The sequence below is a fragment of the Bos grunniens genome, chromosome 19 (genome assembly GCF_055505025.1).
Source record: "Bos grunniens cultivar Pamir isolate PY7600 chromosome 19, Bosgru_T2T1.0, whole genome shotgun sequence".
Taxonomy (NCBI): domain Eukaryota; kingdom Metazoa; phylum Chordata; class Mammalia; order Artiodactyla; family Bovidae; genus Bos; species Bos grunniens.
In genome coordinates, this window is record NC_141183.1 from 16,933,194 (window position 1) to 16,952,845 (window position 19,652).

Below are 19,652 nucleotides of genomic sequence, written 5' to 3' on the forward strand. Positions count from 1 at the left end.
GAAATGTACATTTAAAAATTGGTAAGATGGTGAGACTTGCCTGGTGGTCCAGTGGCTAAGAATCTGCCTTCCAGTGCAGGAGATACAGGTTCAATCCCTGGTCAGGGAACTAAGATCCCATATGCTGTGGAGCAACTAAACCCACGTGCACTGCAACTAGAAAAAGCCTATGCGCCACAACAAAAGCCCACTCGTCACAACTAAAAAAAGCCTGTGCACCACAACAAAGACCCAGAGCAAAGAGTCAGCTATGACCAAGACAGACACTACTTCACAAAATAGCAATGAAAGAATGATTGAATTTGTGAATGAATGATTGCATGGTGAAGCATTCAAGAAACCGATTTACTACTAGCATCTTGAAGGAATCCAGAGATTTAAGCACTTACATTAACCAGAAATGACAAATGATAATATAGCTTTTAACATGAGATTCTTCATCTAGGTATAAAAGGAAGTTTCTTCCTTTGGATTAATTTTTTCTTATCTGAGAAGTCTTTAAGGAGAGACAGAAAGTTAACTTCTTTTTAAGCATATGAATAAACAGAAGGAAATAAAACAGCATGCCTTCATAACTTTCATTGCTTTTTAATCTCACAGAAAAAAATTAATTATTTATATAAAACATTAAAATATTGCAAATAATAAAAAACTAGATTGTGGTGTGACTATAAATTTGTAAATCAGTGCATGGGAGATTCTATGTATGTAAATTTTACCTCAATAGAACTGTTTCTTTTTTAATGTTCTAAAACAAAGATAAACCAAAGTATTTGATTCAAACAAGTTCCTCCTTAAAAAAGTAAATCATTCATCAATAGCTAATAATGGAGCTAATTACCTATTTGACCTCATTATCATTATCATTACTGTACATGGGTATAGCACTCTCCAGTTCATAAAATCCACATAACAATTCTGTGAAGTAAGCAAGTTAATTCTTAGTACCATGATACGTAAAGTTTTTAAAAAACTGCCAATGGCTTGTTAAAGGTTTTGTAATTATTAGTACATAAAAAAGCAAATTCAGTTCATTGAACCTAATTCTCCTCAACCTAACTGCTCTTTCCTCAAATGACTTTAAAATAAACTTCCTACCTACCATCATATTCAGGAAGATTTTGCTCTTTAGAGACAGCACTCACAAAGTCATCTAATTTCACCATTCTGTTTTCTGTAAAATAAAAAGTTGAGATGATACATTCTATTATGCTGCTGCTGCTGCTGCTAAGTCACTTCAGTCGTGTCCAACTCTGTGCCACCCCATAGACAGCAGCCCACCAGGCTCTCCCGTCCCTAGGATTCTCCAGGCGAGAACACTGGAGTGGGTTGCCATACTTTTGTGTAAAAGGCAAATTCACATTTTAATACAACTATGAAAAAAAATACTTACCTTCACTTAATCATCAGCTTATTTCTTCTACATAGCCTGTCTCCCTAGATGAGTCTTTCTAAATTAGGTCTGTTCATTTCATTTCAACAATCACTGAGAGTATATTAGTGCCAAGAACTATGCTAGGCACCAAGGACACCAAAGTAAGTAAGACACAGTCCCTGCTTTTTCAATGTTTATTATAAAGTGCAAAGGACAGGGTTACGTACTCAGTTCTTGATAGATACAGGAAAAAGGAAAGGTGCCCAAAGAGATGGACCATGAGAAAGCTAATGAGTCTATTTCACATAATTATGAAAACCCAGTCAACCAATATGCTATCCACTGATACCTTGACAATGCTAACCAGCCCTAACAGACCCACATATCCCCAATCCCTACCCCCAGTATCCAGCTAGTCCAAACAACACCTATTTTAGGTACAAACCTTCCACAGTGTTCATACTAATCCTGATAATCAGAAAAAAGGCTGAAAAAATTTAGTGGCTTCTACCCTTTAGATTTTTTAAAATTTATTTTGTATTAAGGTAATATTCATCTACAGCATTACATGTATATTTCTACCTCAATATACGCTACACTGTGCTCACTACCAAAAATGTAGTTTCCATCTGTTATCATACAATTGATCCCTTTTACCCATTTTGTTCCACCCCCAACACTTACCCCTGGTAACCATTTACTCTGATCTCTACTCCTTAGATTTTTTTTTAAAAATCAAACCTTCTTTCTTATTTGCCTTACCTAACAGTTTTGCTCAGGGTCTAATTCACTTCTAATGTTATTTCTGTCTTTTCCCAAAATGTTGCCTATGCCCTCTTTTCAACTGAACTTTTGCTGTGGAAAATTCTTACTTAATGATAAAGCAACTTCTCTAACACAAAAACCTTTCTTAGAAACTCAAACTCTGCCCTAAACTTAGGCTGGTGAGTGAGATATGCTATTTTATTCCTAGATGCTATTTAATAACTGCTTGCCTTGATTAAGTATCACTAGCCCTAAATTCCTAGCTACAGTACTCCCTCTACATTTTAGAATCTCCAATTATTTCTCCTTGGACTCCCTAGGCTATTTACTGAGAGATTTTTGAACTTTTGGGGTATCGCAGTCTTGCTACTTGAACCTCTCTTCTATAACTAGATAAGCTTTCCCCAGGATCTGTCCCACACTAGAAGACACAGCTAGGACTAGTGATGAAGAACCTTACAGAAAGAATTCTGAAATACAAAAGACCTACCTAGACCCTCCAAATCAATCTATTACATCAAATTTCCCAGAAATCATTTTTTACTACTCTCAATTTTAAAATATATGTATATACTGGTGTATAGTTGATTTACAACCTTGTGTTATTAATAGTTTTTGCTCTACAGCAAGGTGAATTAGTAATACATATATCCACTTTTTTTAGATTATTTTCCCATATAGGTCATTACAGAGTACTGAGTGAAGTTCTCTGTGCTATACAGTTGGTCCTTATTAGTTACCTATTTTATATATAACTACTTCCAATTTTTGTTTGTTCTTTCTGAATCTTCTTTAGAATGACCCATTCCATTCCCAGTTGAGAGATCTTACTCCAACATTTAATAATATCATGTAAAACTATCTAATTTTTTTTCAAAAAGTTTGATATTATCAGTCTCTCACCATTTCTAGCAGTTTCAGTCACAATCTTCTTGAATTCTTTATCTGATAAAGTAATTCCTATTGAAGGCAAAATGGACTGAAGTTCTTCTGCATCTATGTAATTTTCTTGGAGTTTTTTGATAGTTTCACAGACATTTCCTAAATATACAAAATGTGGAAGACTATTCAGCAACATAATTTATGTGTCTTAGCAATAACTGGCAGCTAAAGTCTTTTTCTTATAATCAGAAATCAAGTTTTACTTAATACCACCTTAAAACTCTTCATATTTATGTTGTATCTTACATTATACCTAATGTTTCTCTTACAGCTCAAACACAAAACTGTCTTGAAATTCTATGAACATTTATAAACTATTTGTTTGGAGGATCAATCTGTTCCAGTGGCCCAGCCAATGAGGTTTGATTCTTTGTTTGGTGGGGGGGGCATATCACACAGCTTGTAGATCTTAATTCCCCAAACAGGGACTGAACCCAGACATTTAGCTGTGAAAGCACAGAGTCCCAACCACTGGACTGCCAAGGAATTCCCTGCAGCTTGTTTCTGATTAAAATATAATGAAGGAGTCCAAGAGATCAAAACATCAATGTGTCATGTTTAAATTTCAAGATTTCAGACAAAAATTGAGAGTTCTCTCCCATCCTATCACTTTACCTACCATTTTTCAGTTCACAACCTTCAAAATTATAAAATTCTAGCAGACACACATGACCGTAATGAGCTTCCTAATATAATGTACTGAAATGGGAAAAATATCACCTCTGTTGTATCCTGGCAAAAATGTATACCCTGAATTTATTCATGAAGAAATACAAGAAAACCCAAATACAAAAACCCTTTTGTGTAGAGGGACACTACACAAAACAACTAGTCAATGCTCTTCCAAAGTATCAAGGTCATGAAATATTGAAAAACCATCCCAGATTGAAGGAGACTAGGACACATGACAACTAAGTGTAACATGTGGTCCTGAATGAGATTCTGGATCAGAAACAGGACATTCATAGAAAAACAGTCAAATTTTTAATAAGGTCCTATATTAGTAAATATTGTTGAATCAGTGTTAATTTTCCAGTTTTTTGTTATACTGTGGTTATATAAGATATTAATAGGTCAGAACATTAGATGAAGAGTATGTAGAAATGTTTTCATTTCTGTGTAATTCTTATGAATTTAAAATTATTTAATAATGAAAAATGTTAAATGTTTTTTAAATGTAAATCAAGTGGCAGTCACATTTCACAGATGCTCAATCATCATCAGTTTATTTGGAGAAGTTGTATGAGATAAACTATTTTATCCTTTTCCAAATAGAGAATGCTAAGTATGACAGTGGTAGGTGAAATCATTTGATTTTAGTGATACCAGCAAGGTAGATAACCACTTTCTACCACAATCCTGTTCTACCCACTGGCTAAATGCCTGCTACTCCATTATTCCCTTAATCAGAGCTTTAATTCTTAATGAAATACAAGAAAACTCAGAGACAGAAATAAGGCATGGCATAAAAGCAGTGCATCAGTAAAGGAATCGGAATAAACATCTTTATGCCTCCTTAATAGATAACACTCCTTTTTCAACTGAGTTATTAGAAGCATGCATGTGTGTGTGTTAGTCGCTCCATCATGTTCAACTCTTTGCGACCCTGTGGATGGTAGCCCACCAGACTCCTCTGTCCATGGATTCTCCAAGCAAGAATACTGGAGTGGGTTGCCATTCCCTTCTCCAGGGGATCTTTTTGACCCAGGGATTGAACCCAGGTCTCCTGCACTGCAGGCAGATTTGTTAACATCTGAGCCACCAGGGAATAAGAATCACTAATGATTCACAAAGCGTTCATCTTAACAACTACAGTCAGTACTAAATATAATTTTTAAAGGCTGGTAAATTTCTTGAAATAAAACAAATATAAATTAACTCCAGCTGAGGTCTATAGAAAGGAGTGTTTAAGTGGGTTCCTTACACAATATGTCCCTGGAGAAGGACATGGCAACCCACTCCAGCATTCTTCCTTGGAGAAGCCCATGGACAGAGAAGCCTGGGGGGTTATGGTCCATAGTGTTGCAAAGAGTTGGACATGACTGAAGTGACTAAGCATGCATGCACATACACAATACTTCCATGATATAAGTAGTACATAAGAGAAAAACATACTCTGGCTGGGAAGTCACTGCTCATCTTTGAGGAATATCATAAAGACTTAGGGATCTGAGATGTATACTATTAATTATTTTCTCTTAATATTCCCACATCCATAAGAAATAATACCTGAACAGTGCGGAGATTCCTTAAAAATCTGGAAATAGAACTGCCATACAACCCAGCAATCCCACTGCTGGGCATACACACGGAGGAAACCAGAACTGAAAGAGACACGTATACCCCAATGTTCATCACAGCACTGTTTACAATAGCCAGGACATGGAAGCAAATTGATGCCCATCAGCAGACAAATGGATAAGAAAGTTGTGGTACATATACACAATGGAATATTACTCAGCTATTAAAAAGAATGCATTTGAATCAGTTCTAATGAGGTGGATGAAACTGGAGCCTATTATACAGAGTGAAGTAAGTCAGAAAGAAAAACACCAATACAGTACATTAATGCATATATAGGGAATTTAGAAAGATGGTAATGATGACCATATATGCAAGACAGCAAAAGAGACACAGATGTAAAGAACAGACTTTTGGACTCTGGGAGAAGGCGAGGGTGGGATGATTTGAGAGAATAGCATTGAAACATGTATATTATCATGTGTGAAACAGATCTCCAGTCCAGGTTCGATTCATGAGACAGGGTGCTCAGGGCTAGTGCACTGGGATGACCCTGAGGGATGGGATGGGGAGGGAGGTGGGAGGGGGATTCAGGATGGGAACACACTGTACACCCATGGCTGATTCATGTGAATGTATGGCAAAAAAATCACAATATTGTAATTACCTTCCAATTAAAATTAAAAAAAAAAAAAAAGAATACCTGAAGTACTATGGATATCCTAAATTTAAATTATGGAACTCTGAGCAAAAATTTCACATAGACTTCATATATAATTGGTTAAATAAATGACCAAAAAAAAAGCATTTCCAAAGGAAAATTGGCCCTCTACTTTCTCGGGAACTTGTTCAGTTGCTAAGTCATGTCTGGCTCTCTGCAACCCCACAGACTGCAGCACACCAGGCTTCCCTATCCTTCACCATCTCCTGGAATTTACTCAAACTCATGTCCATTGAGTCAGTGATGCCATCCAACCATCTCATCCTCTGAACTTGAGTGATTCCAATTAATCACTGAATAAACTTCTCAGCCCAAGTTCAGTTCAGTTCAGTTCAGTCGCTCAGTTGTGTCCGACTCTTTGCGACCCCATGAATTGCAGCACGCCAGGCCTCCCTGTCCATCACCAACTCCCGGAGTTCACTCAAACTCATGCTCCCCCTAAAAAGGGAGCATCTGGAAAGGAACTGCTATCAAAACCACAGTATTGTATCCCTGGCCTGAATTCCAAAAGTGATGGTTATCCAGAGTATTGACAATTGAAATGCCTACAACTATCTAATAATTGCTTACTTCAGCTCATATCTATAATAACTAAAGGGCCCAGATGTTGTCTTACATATATGATACTGACCCAGAGCATTAATTGCAGTTTTTTCCTTAGATGAAACTTGTTTTAGAAGACTAGAGCTCCTTCTCACAGCTGGCTTCTGAAGTTTTGGGATACTAAAAATATCACTTTTATCCAGGGACTTTTTGAGGCCTGAAACATGCTTCAAGTCTTGTGGTTTAGACTTTGAGTCATGAATTTCAACTTTCTCTGAACTTTTCTTAAAGTTCATGCCATCCTTTGAATATGGTTCCTGGAATTCTATATCACTGCTATCAATCTCATCCTGGAATTTTCTTATTTGCAAAATATTTTTTGGTCTTTTAAATTCATAGTCATCATTCTCACTCATAATTTTATGATTTTGGAGGCTCTTTGTATTTGACTTTTGGAATAATGATGATTCAGACAGTCCAGAAGATAAAATGCTTTTCTTCCTATATTGTGGATAGCATCCTGACACATTTGATAACTTTCTTGAAGTAGCTTCATCCAAGGCTGTTCCTTCCATAATTGCTAAGCAAAAGAAACATCCATTAATTCATTTACCTGTACAATTTGTAAAGCCTTTTAAAAACAATACTTACGTCCTCATGAAAACTTTTCAAGACATTATCATTTGCTCAAATACATCAGATGAAGTTAATAACTAATACAGCTGATGACCAAAAGGTTAACTATTGACTAGGTTAAATATAATCTACTGGTTTAATATAGTTAAATACTTCCATCCAACACTATTCATAGCAACACTGAATCTAAAGCAAAAGCCTACTGAAGTACATGGTTCTCATTCCTTACTCTTTCCCAATTCAGAAAGATAATAGACTAATAAACCAATATAGATACAAATCCCTTAGTTACGAGGGTGCAGAAATATGAAGAAGTTGTAAAGGGAAATTTTTAAATATTTAAAAAGTTAGAACACTTTATAAATAAAATGATACTCTCCTAAAGTAAGACAGTAAAATAATAACCCTCTTAAAAATTTGCAGCATTTGCAGGAGGTTAGTAACTTCATACATAAAATAAAGTTTTTATAAAAATATTAATATCCAAGTTGGGGCTTCATTTACAAAATCCATCCCATGGCTCAGAATAGTACCTTGCATTTGAATAACACATTTAAAAATATATCAAATGTTATAACACTTGACCCTCAAAATAATTCCATGAGAGCATCAAGTTCCTATAAAACCAAAGAAAACAAGAGACTTCTAATAGAGTAGCAATACAACATTGATTATGAAGACATTTCATTTAGAGGAAAAAAAAAAGTTTCTTAGCTTAGGGTGTATTACAATGAACAACTGAAGGAAAGTGTTTGGATTTTAAGTGAAAAGTAAAAGTGAAGTCATTCAGTCGTGTCCGACTCTTAGCGATCCCATGGACTGTAGCCTACCAGGCTCCTCCATCCATGGGATTTCCCAGGCAACAGTACTGGAGTGGAGTGCCATTGTCTTCTCCTTTAAAAATTTAGAAACTTAAAATTATTTTATTATTATTATTTTTTTTTTGTAATTGACATATAACATTTTATTAGTTTTATGTATAAAAAGTCTAGAAATCCTTGAAGATAAAGACATTGACCTCTAAGTGCTACCTCTCAAAAAGGAATAGGGTAAAAAAACAAAATCTTTGACATTTCTGCTATTGGCCAAGACATCATAATAGGAACTAACTTTACCCTCCAACTTTAAGCAACTGAAAAACTGGACAAGATATGTGAAAAAGAACAATTTTCAGACATCAGACAAGAGGTAGCATAGGACAGTAATCCTTTAAAGAAGGGTAACAAATGAGCTGAGCCCTACCACTGCACTAGCTTACTGTCTGGACAGTTTCCACAGCACAGGAAAGTAAAACCTAAATAGAGCCCACTGGTCTGAATGAGTAGAGAGAAGAGATTAGGAAGGCCAAAGAGGCTAGAATATGAGAGCAAAGAGAAAACAGAACTGCTGAGCTCTGGAGATCAGTGAAGGGGTCTGCTTGACACTTTGGCTGAGTACTGATCTGTACATACCTGAGAGAGCATGACCTAATAACAAGGAAAGAATTACCAGAAAATTATAGGTAGAACAATTCCTAAGAATAATTTATGATCTCACCAACCAAAGCAGAAAGATCTTATAATATATGGGACATCTAGTAGAATCATCTGAAGAATGCTACCTTAGTAGTGGAGCTAAATTAGCATTAAAAGCTGCTCTGAGATCACCCTTAAAAAACTTTAGAAAACAAGCTTCCAAAGGACCTAACTGATTCCAAGTAACTCAACTGCATCAGGACAAAATCCAACAGTATTTAAAGGAATGCTACAAAAGTCAGCAAATAACATAAACTTCACAATGTATCGTATCCCATCAAAAACTACTAGGCAACCAAAATAATAGGAAAATATAAGCCACAATGAGCAGAAAAATCAATTGATAGAAACTGGTTCAGAAATGGAAGAGCTCATAAAACTATCATACAAATACATTAACACAGTAATTATTAGCATATTTTATATATTCAAAAAAGTAGAGGAATATATTAGCAAGTTGCTTTTATTCTCTCTGTGTCCTTTGGCCACTTGGCCTTAGACATGGGCATTGATATAGAACTGTGTAGCAGAGTGTTGTTAAGTAAATCACTGTTTTCAGCTAGAGAAACAAAAATGAGAGCTCTCAGAGATTAAAAAGTACTAAATAGATTGTGGAGAGGGAGTAGCTCAGGAAAAGGATCTCATAAAGCTGCTTATAAACTCCTGCACTCACCCCTGATCTGCACATGCATGAATTTGGCCCTAAACAATACACCATGACTCTGAGAACTAAACTTCAGGATAGACCACTACCCAAGTTCCACTTTGGCTCTGGATGACACACAGATTTGAATAGCACTGCAAAGGCTATGAAAAACAAACTGATATTGAAACTGAAAAACACAGAAAATTAATTGAAATTTGTGGCCTAAACCAAATTGAGTCAAATTCCTGCCAAAACTAGATTTCAACATTTTCCATAGAATTTTCAAAGAATTTTAGACCCACAGTCTCACAACTTAATCTTCAAAATGTCCAAGATATAATTCAAAACCACTTCACATGTGAAGAACAAAGAAAATCTCAGTTTGCATGGGAAAAGACAAGCAACTGATGTCAAGACCAAGTTGAAAAAGACATTGAAATTGCCTTATAAAAACTTTCAAGCAAGGAGCTCCCAGGTGTGGTCCAGGGGTTAAGAATCTGCCTTGCAATTCAGGGGACACAGGTTCAATCCCTGAGAACTAAGATCCCACATACACCAGAGCAACTAAGCCCAGGTACCACAACTACTGAGCCTAAGCATCATAATTAGAGAGCCCATGCACCACAATGAAAGATCCTGCATGATGCAATGAAGCTCCTGCATGCTGCAACTAAGACCCAACACAGCCAAATAAATAAATAAACTTCTAAGGATCTATTCAAAAAATGCTCCAAATTACAGTGAAAAAAAACCAACACTCAGAAAGATAGAAAGTCTCAGAAAACAAAAGATATAAAGAAGAACCAAATTTGGAAATTTAAAACTTAAAAATATAATAATTAAAGTAAAAAAAATTAATCAGATAGGTTCAACAACATAATGGAGATGTCAGAGGGATAGTTTATGAAACTGAAGGCACATTAGTTGAAATTATTCAATTTAAACAGTAGAGGTAAATAAGAATGAAAACAAGATTAACAAAGTGTCAAGGATCTGTGTGACAACATCAAAGAGGGCTAACATTTGTGTCTTTGCAGTCTCAAGAAGGCAGGGGAGAAAATGTGGTGCAGAACAAATACTTGAAGTTACAATGACAGAAGATTGCAAGTTTGACAAGATAGATCCAAGAAGTTCAGTGAACCCCAAAAGGATAAACTCAAAAAAACACACTCCCAAAGCATCATAATCAAATGGCTAAAAACTAAAGAAAAAAGAAAGTATCTTGAAAGCAGTCAGAGAAAAACAGTGTATTTTATTATTTGGATAACATCAGGTTTCTTTTCAGAAACTGTGGAAGTCAAAAGTAAAAAGAACAACATTTTAAAATGTTAAAAGAAAATAACTGTCAACTCAGAATCCTATATCCAATAAAAATATCCTTCAGAAAGTAGAGAAAATAAAGATATTCTCAGATGAAGAAAAATAAAGCTAATTCATTTTTAGTAGATCTGCTCTTTTAAAAAAATGATTAAAAGAAGTTTTTCATACAGAAGCTTAATCCTTTGAAATTATTAAAAGCATGATATTCAAAAGACATGTAAGCGTCAATATGAAAGAAGAAAAATATATAATGGCAAAAATTTGGTTAAATATGACTATTCCTCTCCTCTTGGTAGTTTAAAATATGTTTAATCATTGAAAGCGAAACATTATATTATCTGGTATGCTTTCCAAGAATGTAGTTGTAATACATAAGAAAATCAGAACATAAAATCAGAAGGTAAAAAGACCTACACATTGGTAAAATTTCTATATTTTACTTGAAAGTGGTAAAATATTTATTTCCATATACTTTAAGGTTAAATAAAGATACCCTGCTTATTTAACTTATATGCAGAGTACATCATGTGAAATGCCAGGCTGGATGAAGCACAAGCTGGAATCAGGACTGCCGGGAGAAATATCAATAATCTCAGATATGCACAGACACCACCCTTATTGCGAAAGCAAAGAACTAAAGAGCCTCTTGATGAAAGTGAAAGAGGAAAGTGAAAAAGTTGGCTTAAAACTCAACATTCAGAAAACTAAGATCATGGCATCCAGTCCCATCACTTCATGGCAAATAGATGGGGAAATAATGGAAACAGTGACAGACTTTATTTTCTTGGGCTCCAAAATCACTGCAGCTGGTGATTGCAGCCATGAAATTAAAAGACGCTTGTTTCTTGGAAGAAAAGCAATGACCAACTTAGCAAGTTAAAAAGCAGAGACATTACTTTGCCAACAAAGGTCCATCTAGTCAAAGCTATGGTTTTCCCAGTAGTTAAGTATGGATGTGAGAGTTGGACTATAAAGAAAGCTGAGCACAGAAGAATTGATGCTTTTGAACTGTGGTGTTGGAGAAGACTCTTGAGGGTCCCTTGGACTGTAAGGAGATCCAACTAGTCAATCCTAAAGGAAATCAGTCCTGAATATTCATCGGAAGGACTGATGCTAAAGCTGAAACTCCAATAATTTGGCCACCTGATGCAAAGAACTGACTCATTGGAAAAGAGCCTAATGCTGGGAAAGACTGAAGGCAGGAGGAGAAGGGGACAACAGAGGATGAGATGGTTGGATGGCATCACCGACTCGATGGACATGAGTTTGAGTAAGCTCCAGGAGTCGGTGGACAGGGAAGCCTGGCGTGCTGCAGTCCATGGGGTTGCAAAGAGTCGGACATGACTGAGGGACTGAACTGACTGACTAAATTGAAGGTTAAATATGTATGTTATAATCCTTAGAATAATTGCTGAAAAATGCAGACATATGGTAAAAAAATATATAGGTAAATTTTTTTAAAGAATTTTTTAAAAACTTCCAAAAAAGAAGGTAGAAAAGGTTGGAAAAGAGAGGAAAAAATAGAAAAGAAATAACATGGTTACCTATATCTGATATAATTAATATATATATTTAATATATATAATTAATATATAATCTGATATAATTAATCACATTAAGTAAAAATGACCTGCTACTGCTAAGTCACTTCAGTCGTGTCCGACTCTGTGCGACCACATAGACGGCAGCCCACCAAGCTCCCTCATCCCTGGGATTCTCCAGGCAAGAGTACTGGAGTGGGGTGCCATTGCCTTCTCCAAAAATGACCTAGACACTCCAATTAAAAAACAGGAATTAAAAGAATGAATATAAAAGCATCACCCAATTCTACAGGGTTTCTCTGATAGCTCAGTTGGTAAAGAATCCACCTACAATGCAGAATACCCCAGCTCAATTCCTGCATCAGGAAGATCTGCCGGAGAAGGGATAGGCTACCCATCCCAATATTCTTGAAATCCCTTGTGGCTCAGATGGTAAAGAATCCGCTTGCAATTCGGGAGACCTGGGTTCAATCCCTGGGTTGGGAAGATTCCCTGGAGAAGTGAAAGACTACCCACTCCAGTATTCTGGCCTGGAGAATTCCATGGATTGTATAGTCCATGGGGTTGCAAAGAGTCAGACACGACTGAGCAACTTTCACATTCACGTTCACCCAACCCTACGTGGTTTACAAAATACCTGAAATATGAGGACAGTTGTTGTTGCTAGTCACTAAGTCATGTCTGACTCTTTTGCAACCCCATGGACTAAAGACTGCCAGGCTCCTCTGTCCATGGGATTTCCAGCAAAGATATTGGAGTGGGTTGCCATTTTTTTCTCCAGGGGATGTTCCCGATCCAAGGATCAAACTCACATCTCCTGCTTGGTAGGTGGATTCTTTACCACTGAACCACCTGGGAAGCCCAGATATGATGATATAAGAAGGTAAAAAGAAAAGGATAGAAAATCTATACATGTAAACACTAATTAAAAGAAAGCTGAAGTAGTTTTATTAATATTTGAAAAAGTAAATTGCAGAGCAAAGAAAATTACCATTGATTGCATACACATTACATAATGATAAAAGAGCCAGTTTGCCAAGAAGATATAACTATCCTAAATGTGAATGAAACTAACAGAGCTTCAAGATGCATGAATCAAAGCCCAACAAAAATGAAAGGAGAAACAGACAAATCCACAATTATATATTTCAATACTATTCTCCTTTCACAGTAGTAGAACCAATAGAAAATCAGCAAAGATTCAGAAAAAATTATAAATGATGAGAATCATGCATGGGAGTGGGTATGTGATTATCAGTAATATCTATGCAGGAAAAGAAAAATATATGTAAAACCAGAGACAAAACTAGAATTCAAAATAAACTTTGAAACTTTTAGGTAATGATGGCAAATTGAACAGCTTTCAAAAATTCCATTAAAATTATTCTTAAAATATCATAAATCCATAAGAAGAAGAACAGGAAAAGAAACAACTGCATGAATTTAGTAGATGGGAAAAGGCTGAATTCTAAACCAGAAGGAAAAAGCCAACAACCCAATTCATAACACAAAACCTCCTACATTAGTGGCATCTAGTTACTTCTGAAAGTGAAGGAAAGAGTAAAACTGAAAATAAAGGATTGTTTAAAAGTCTGTTTAAGCAGTAATCAGATACCTAGATAACCTTCACACACCCATATATTTTCTCATGGCCATGTACTGATCTCCCCTTCCAGCAGAAGACTAACAATTCACCAGAGAGGGTTAAACACAAGGTCTCTGGGTCAGGGAATACAAAACATAGAAGAGAGTAAGGGTATTATCTGGATAATGAAAAGGGAGGGTTACATGACAATTACCACTGAATAAAGAGAATTCCAGTTCTTTTGTCTCATTAAACACCTGAAACTCTGGCAAGATAACTTACAGCCTCCAAGAAGGAAACTAGAAGCTGATTCTCCGAAAACACTGACCATCTTGAAAGGAAAAACACCCTCAAGATGGTGATATCAAGGATCTTCGAGGCAAAATTCCAGCCAGATTGCCTATGGCATGATGCCCTGACCTCAGCAGTATTGGCATTTGGGGACACACAATTCCTCACTTTTGCCTGGGAAATCCCATGGACAGAGAAGCCTGGTAGGCTACAGTTGATGGGGTTGCAAAGAGTCGGACACGACTGAGCAACTTCACTTCACTTCAATTCCTTATTAAGAGGAGGAGAAGGGGATATCTAGAAGTGTGTGTAGGGACTTCCCTGAAGGTCCAGTGGACTTTGAAGACTTTGGAAGACTCTGAACTTCCAAAGCAGAGAGCATGGGTTCGATTGCTGATCAGGGAACTAGGATGCCACACAGCCAAAAAAAAAAAAGAGTAAAAGTGCACACAAAGAATATCACCCACCATATCAGTAAACAAAAGATGTTGAGGCCATCAAGCCATCAGCCACTGCAGCCACCCCCATGGTGCATCTGAGTGGGTTCAGGATGGAGAAAAACAGAATATTGGCTCTACATAGTTAAAGTGCATGTCAAAGGAATAATTTCATTAAGCCCAGACTCTTGCATCTTCCCATACATAGAAAAGCAATAGACTCATTAACTTTAGATGTCTGGATTTTCTTTAATAAGCAGTAATGTTTTGATATTTGATTACATGAATTCTTTAGGAGTTTTGCAAAAACTCCTGTATATCCTGGCTCCTCCCTTATCTCTTTGGAATAGTCCCTCAGAGCTTTTTGAAAGGCTGTATCCCAGGCTTAAGTCCTCATTAATGCCCCAAAGAAAACACAATTCTCAACTTTTAGGTTGTGCTTTTTTTTTTTAAAGTCAACAAAAGCATCCTTGGCCTCTAATCACTTAATGCCAGTAATACATGTTTTAATGACCAAAAAGCATCTCCACATGTTGCCAAATGTTCCTGTGGGAGAGTGATAACCAAAATCACTTCTGGTTAAGAACCACTACTCTAGAGTGTTCAGTCCATGGTCAACTAGTTCCACTCCCAGTCTCAGAGTTTCCAAACAGCTTTTGAGTTCATTATTCTCAATCATAAGCAGACAACCAAAGATCACCAGACATTTGGAGAATGCCTCTAAAATGAAGGCCAAATAAGAGAAAAATAACTTGGAGAAAACACTATGAATGAAAAAGAAAAATTTTTAAACATCATCCTTAGCACAACAGAAGATATTATGTTCATGGAACAATAGGAATATCCATGTAACAAGAAGATGTTAAAAGAACATACTTTCAGAAGGGAAAAAAAATTCTTGGAAATCTTGAAAGTACAAATGAAAGCCTAAACACATGCGTTGGAAGATAAAGTTAAGTACATCTCACCAAAAAATGACAGAGAAAAAGGTTTTTTTAAAAAGAAAAAAAAAAAGAGGAGAATCCATCCAGGATGTCAAGTATCCGAGTAATAAATGATTCAGAGAGGAAAGGAAATCATCAACAAATTGCTTAAATTTCTCAGAATCACATTATACTGTACCCAACACAATTGTTGCCAAAACAATCCATTTCAAGGCACATAATCATGAAATTTCAGAACACTAAAGGTAAAGAAATTATTCTATAAAATTTCAAAGAAAAAAATCAGTTACATACAAAAAGTCAGGAATCAAAAGAACTGTGGATTTGACAGCAACACTGAAAACTGGAAAACAGAAAAATTCTAAGGAAATGTATTTCCAACCTAGAATTCTATATTAAACTGCCAATCAAACATGAGTACAGAATCTGATACAGGGAAAGAAGTGAAAATTCTTCTTCCAGAATGTTAATGAAGAAAGATTCAGGAATATAACTACACATAAAACTTTCAGTTCAGTTCAGTCACTCAGTCTTGTCCGACTCTTTGCAATCCCATGGACTGAAGCATGCCAGGCTTCCCTGTCTATCACCAACTCCTGGAGCTTGCTCAGACTCATGACCATCAAGTCTGTGATGCCATCCAACAATCTCATCCTCTGTTGTCCCCTTCCCCTCCCACCTTCAATTTTTCCCAGCATCAGGGTCTTTTCCAATGAGTCAGTTCTTTGCATCAGGTGATCAAGTACTGGAGCTTCAGTTTCAGCATCAGTTCTTCCAATGAATATTCAGGACTGATTTCCTTTAGGATGGACTGGTTGGATCTCCTTGCAGTCCAAGGGACTCTCAAGAGTCTTCTCCAACACCACAGTTCAAAAGCATCAATTCTTTGGCGCTCAGCTTTCTTCATGGTCCAACTCTCACATACATACATGACTACTGGAAAAACCATAGCTTTAACTAGATGGACCATTGTCAGCAAAGTAATGTCTCTGCTTTTTAATATGCTGTCTAGGTTGGTCATCGGAGAAGGCAATGGCACCCCACTCCAGTACTCTTGCCTGGAAAATCCCATGGATGGAGGAGCCTGGTAGGCTGCAGTCCATTGGGTAGCGAAGAGTCAGATACGACTGAGCGACTTCACTTCTACTTTTCACTTTCCTGCATTGGAGAAGGAAATGGCAACCCACTCCAGTGTTCTTGCTTGGAGAATCCCAGGGACGGGGGAGCCTGGTGGGCTGCCGTCTATGGGGTCGCACAGAGTCGGACACGACTGAAGCGACTTAGCAGCAGCAGCAGGTTGGTCATAGCTTTTCTTCCAAGGAACAAGCATCTTTTAATTTCATGGCTGCAGTCACCATCTACAGTGATTTTGGAGCCCAAGAAAATAAAGTCTGTCACTGTTTTCCCATTTATTTGCCATGAAGTGGTGGGACAAAATGCCATGATCTTCATTTTTTGAATGTTGAGTTTTAAGTCAATTTTTCAGTGTCATCTTTCACTTTCATCAAGAGGCTGTTTAGTTCCTCTTCACTTTCTGCCATAACCCTGGTGTCATCTGCACATCTGAGGTTACTGATATTTCTCCCGGCAGTCCTGATTCCAGATTGTGGTTCATCCAACCCAGCACTTTGCATGATATAGTCTGCATATAAGTTAAATAAGCAGGGTGACAATATACAGCCTTGACACACTCCTTTCCCAATTTGGAACCAGTCTATTGTTCCATGTCCAGTTCTAACTGTTGCTTCTTTACCTGTATACAGATTTCTCAGGAGGCAGGTAAGATGATCTGGTAATCCCGTCTCTTTAAGAATTTTCCACAATTTGTTGTGGTCCACACAGTCAAAGACTTTAGAGTAGTCAATGAAGCAGAAGTAGATGTTTTTTTCTGGAATTCTCTTGCTTTTTCTATGACCCAACAGATGTTGGCAATTTGATCTCTTGTTCTTCTGCCTTTTCTAAATCCAGCTTGAACATCTGGAAGTTCTCAATTCACGTACTATTGAAGCCTTGCTTGGAGAATTTTCAGCATTACTTTGCTAGTGTGTGAGATGAGTGCAATTGTGAGGTAGTTAGAACATTCTTTGGCATTGCCTTTCTTTGGGATTGGAATGAAAACTGGTCTTTTCCAGCCCTGTGGCCACTGCTGAGTTTTCCAAATGTGCTGACATATTGAATGCAGCACTTTAACAGCATCATCTATTAGGATTTGAAATAGCTCAGCTCAACTGGAATGCCATCACCTCCACTAGCTTTGTTCATAGTGATGCTTCCTAAGGCCCACTTGACTTTGCACTCCAGGCTGTCTGGATCTAGATGAATAATTGCCCATTCGTGGTTATCTGGGTTATGAAGATCTTTTTCGCAGAGTTCTTCTGTGTATTCTTCCCACCTCTTCTTAATAGGTTCAGGAAGAGTAGGTGGATGTGGTGCAGACAGGGAAAATGAAACAGAACTAAATTCTTATTTTCAATAGTAAAACCAAATGAGGCTCTGTGGGCCCCCCAGGCATGGAAGTCCTTGTGTCCCTGGTTTCTCACAGGCAAAATTCCAGCCTCCATGACCTACCCTGAAACCTAGACAGTGTATTAAAAAGCAGAGACATTACTTTGCTGACAAAGGTCTGTATAGTCTAAGCTATGGTTTTTCCAGTAATCATGTACAGATGTGAGAGCCAGGGATAAAAAAGGCTAAGTGCCAAAGAATTGATGCCTTCAAACTGTGATGCTGGAAAAGACTCTTGAGAGTCTCTTGGACAGCAAGGAGATCCAACCAGTCAATCCTAAAGAAAATCAACCTTGAATATTCATTGGAAGAACTGATGCTAAAGCTGAAGCTCCAGTACTTGGTCACCTGATGCAAAAGCACTGACTCATTGGAGAAGACCCTGATGCTGGGAAAGATTGAAGGCAGGAGGAGAAGGGGACAACAGAGGATGAGATTGTTGGATGGCATCATGGACTTGATGGACATGAGTTTGAGCAAACTCTGGGAGATGGTGAAGGACATGGAAGCCTGGTATGCTGCAGTTCATGGGGTTGCAAAGAGTTGGACATGACTGAGCGACTGAACAACAACAATCAAGGGAGAAGCAGCCAAGTAACTATCAGAGGCAAGACTAAAGGGATCATAGAAACTAATCAAGATAGGAGACCAACCACCTGAGACAAGGTTACTGGAGTGCAAGCCCCGCTGGTGTTTGTTGCTCAGTCGCTAAGTCCAGGCCTCCCTGGACTTGGAGAGTTTGAGAGTTTGCTCAAACTCATGTCCATTGAGTCAGTGATGCCATCCAACCATCTCATCTTCTGTCATCCCCCTCTCCTCCTGCCCTCAATCTTTGCCAGCATCAGGGTGTTTTCCAATGAGTCAGCTCTTTGCATCAGGTGGCCAAAGTACTAGAACTTCAGCTTCACCATCAGTCCGTCCAATGAATATTCAGGACTGATTTCCTTACGATTGACTGGTTTGATCTCCTTGCTGTCCAAGGGACTCTCAAGAGTCTTCTCCAGCACCACAATTTGAAAGCATCTATACACACCCTAATTTTGTCAGAGACCCTACTCCTGGACCATTATTATAAAAGCCCTGACCAAACTCCCCTGGGTTGGGACACATAGTTTTTCAGGACAGGAGTCCACTGTGTTCCCCTTTTGCCTGACAAATCAATAAAGCTTTCTTTTCTGCTTCACTCAATACTCTGTTTCTGAGATTCAATCCAGCATGGGTGCAGAGAAGCCAAGCTTTCAGCATCAGTAGTAGGAAGTTTACTTTGTCTACCTAAAATTTTATAAATTAACAAGTAGCAATATAAACATGCTATTTTCAGTCATGAAGATAAATATCAAGTAATCAGCTAAAACATTTGAAATTTTTGCCTCTGGAGAAACTGAGAGGAGGATTAGGCAAGAGGCTGCTTTTTTTTTCTAGCAAGCTTTATAGAGCTATATAATCCTTAAAATTATGTACATAGATAATCTTGATCAAATGACATTTGGACAAATGAGACAAAGAGTAAAGAATAATAATGTATTTGATGCTTTTGAACTGTGGCGTTGGAGAAGACTCTTGAGAGTCCCTTGGACTGCAAGGAGATCCAACCAGTCCATCCTAAGAGATCAGTCCTGGGTGTTCATTGGAGGGACTGATGTTGA

At 37.4% G+C, this 19,652-nt stretch overlaps 1 protein-coding gene across 1 annotated transcript in view; it reads right to left on the minus strand.

Annotated features, from left to right (window-relative positions):
• The window catches only part of EFCAB3 (EF-hand calcium binding domain 3), a 467,300-nt gene that overhangs the window by 392,998 nt on the left and 54,650 nt on the right, over positions 1–19,652 (minus strand). The window contains exons 11-13 of the mRNA XM_086357127.1: positions 6,676–7,167; positions 3,044–3,181; positions 1,103–1,174 (exon numbers count right to left, since the gene is read on the minus strand). Coding sequence (XP_086213253.1) covers positions 1,103–1,174; positions 3,044–3,181; positions 6,676–7,167 — 702 coding nt within the window. The remainder of the gene's footprint in view (positions 1–1,102; positions 1,175–3,043; positions 3,182–6,675; positions 7,168–19,652) is intronic.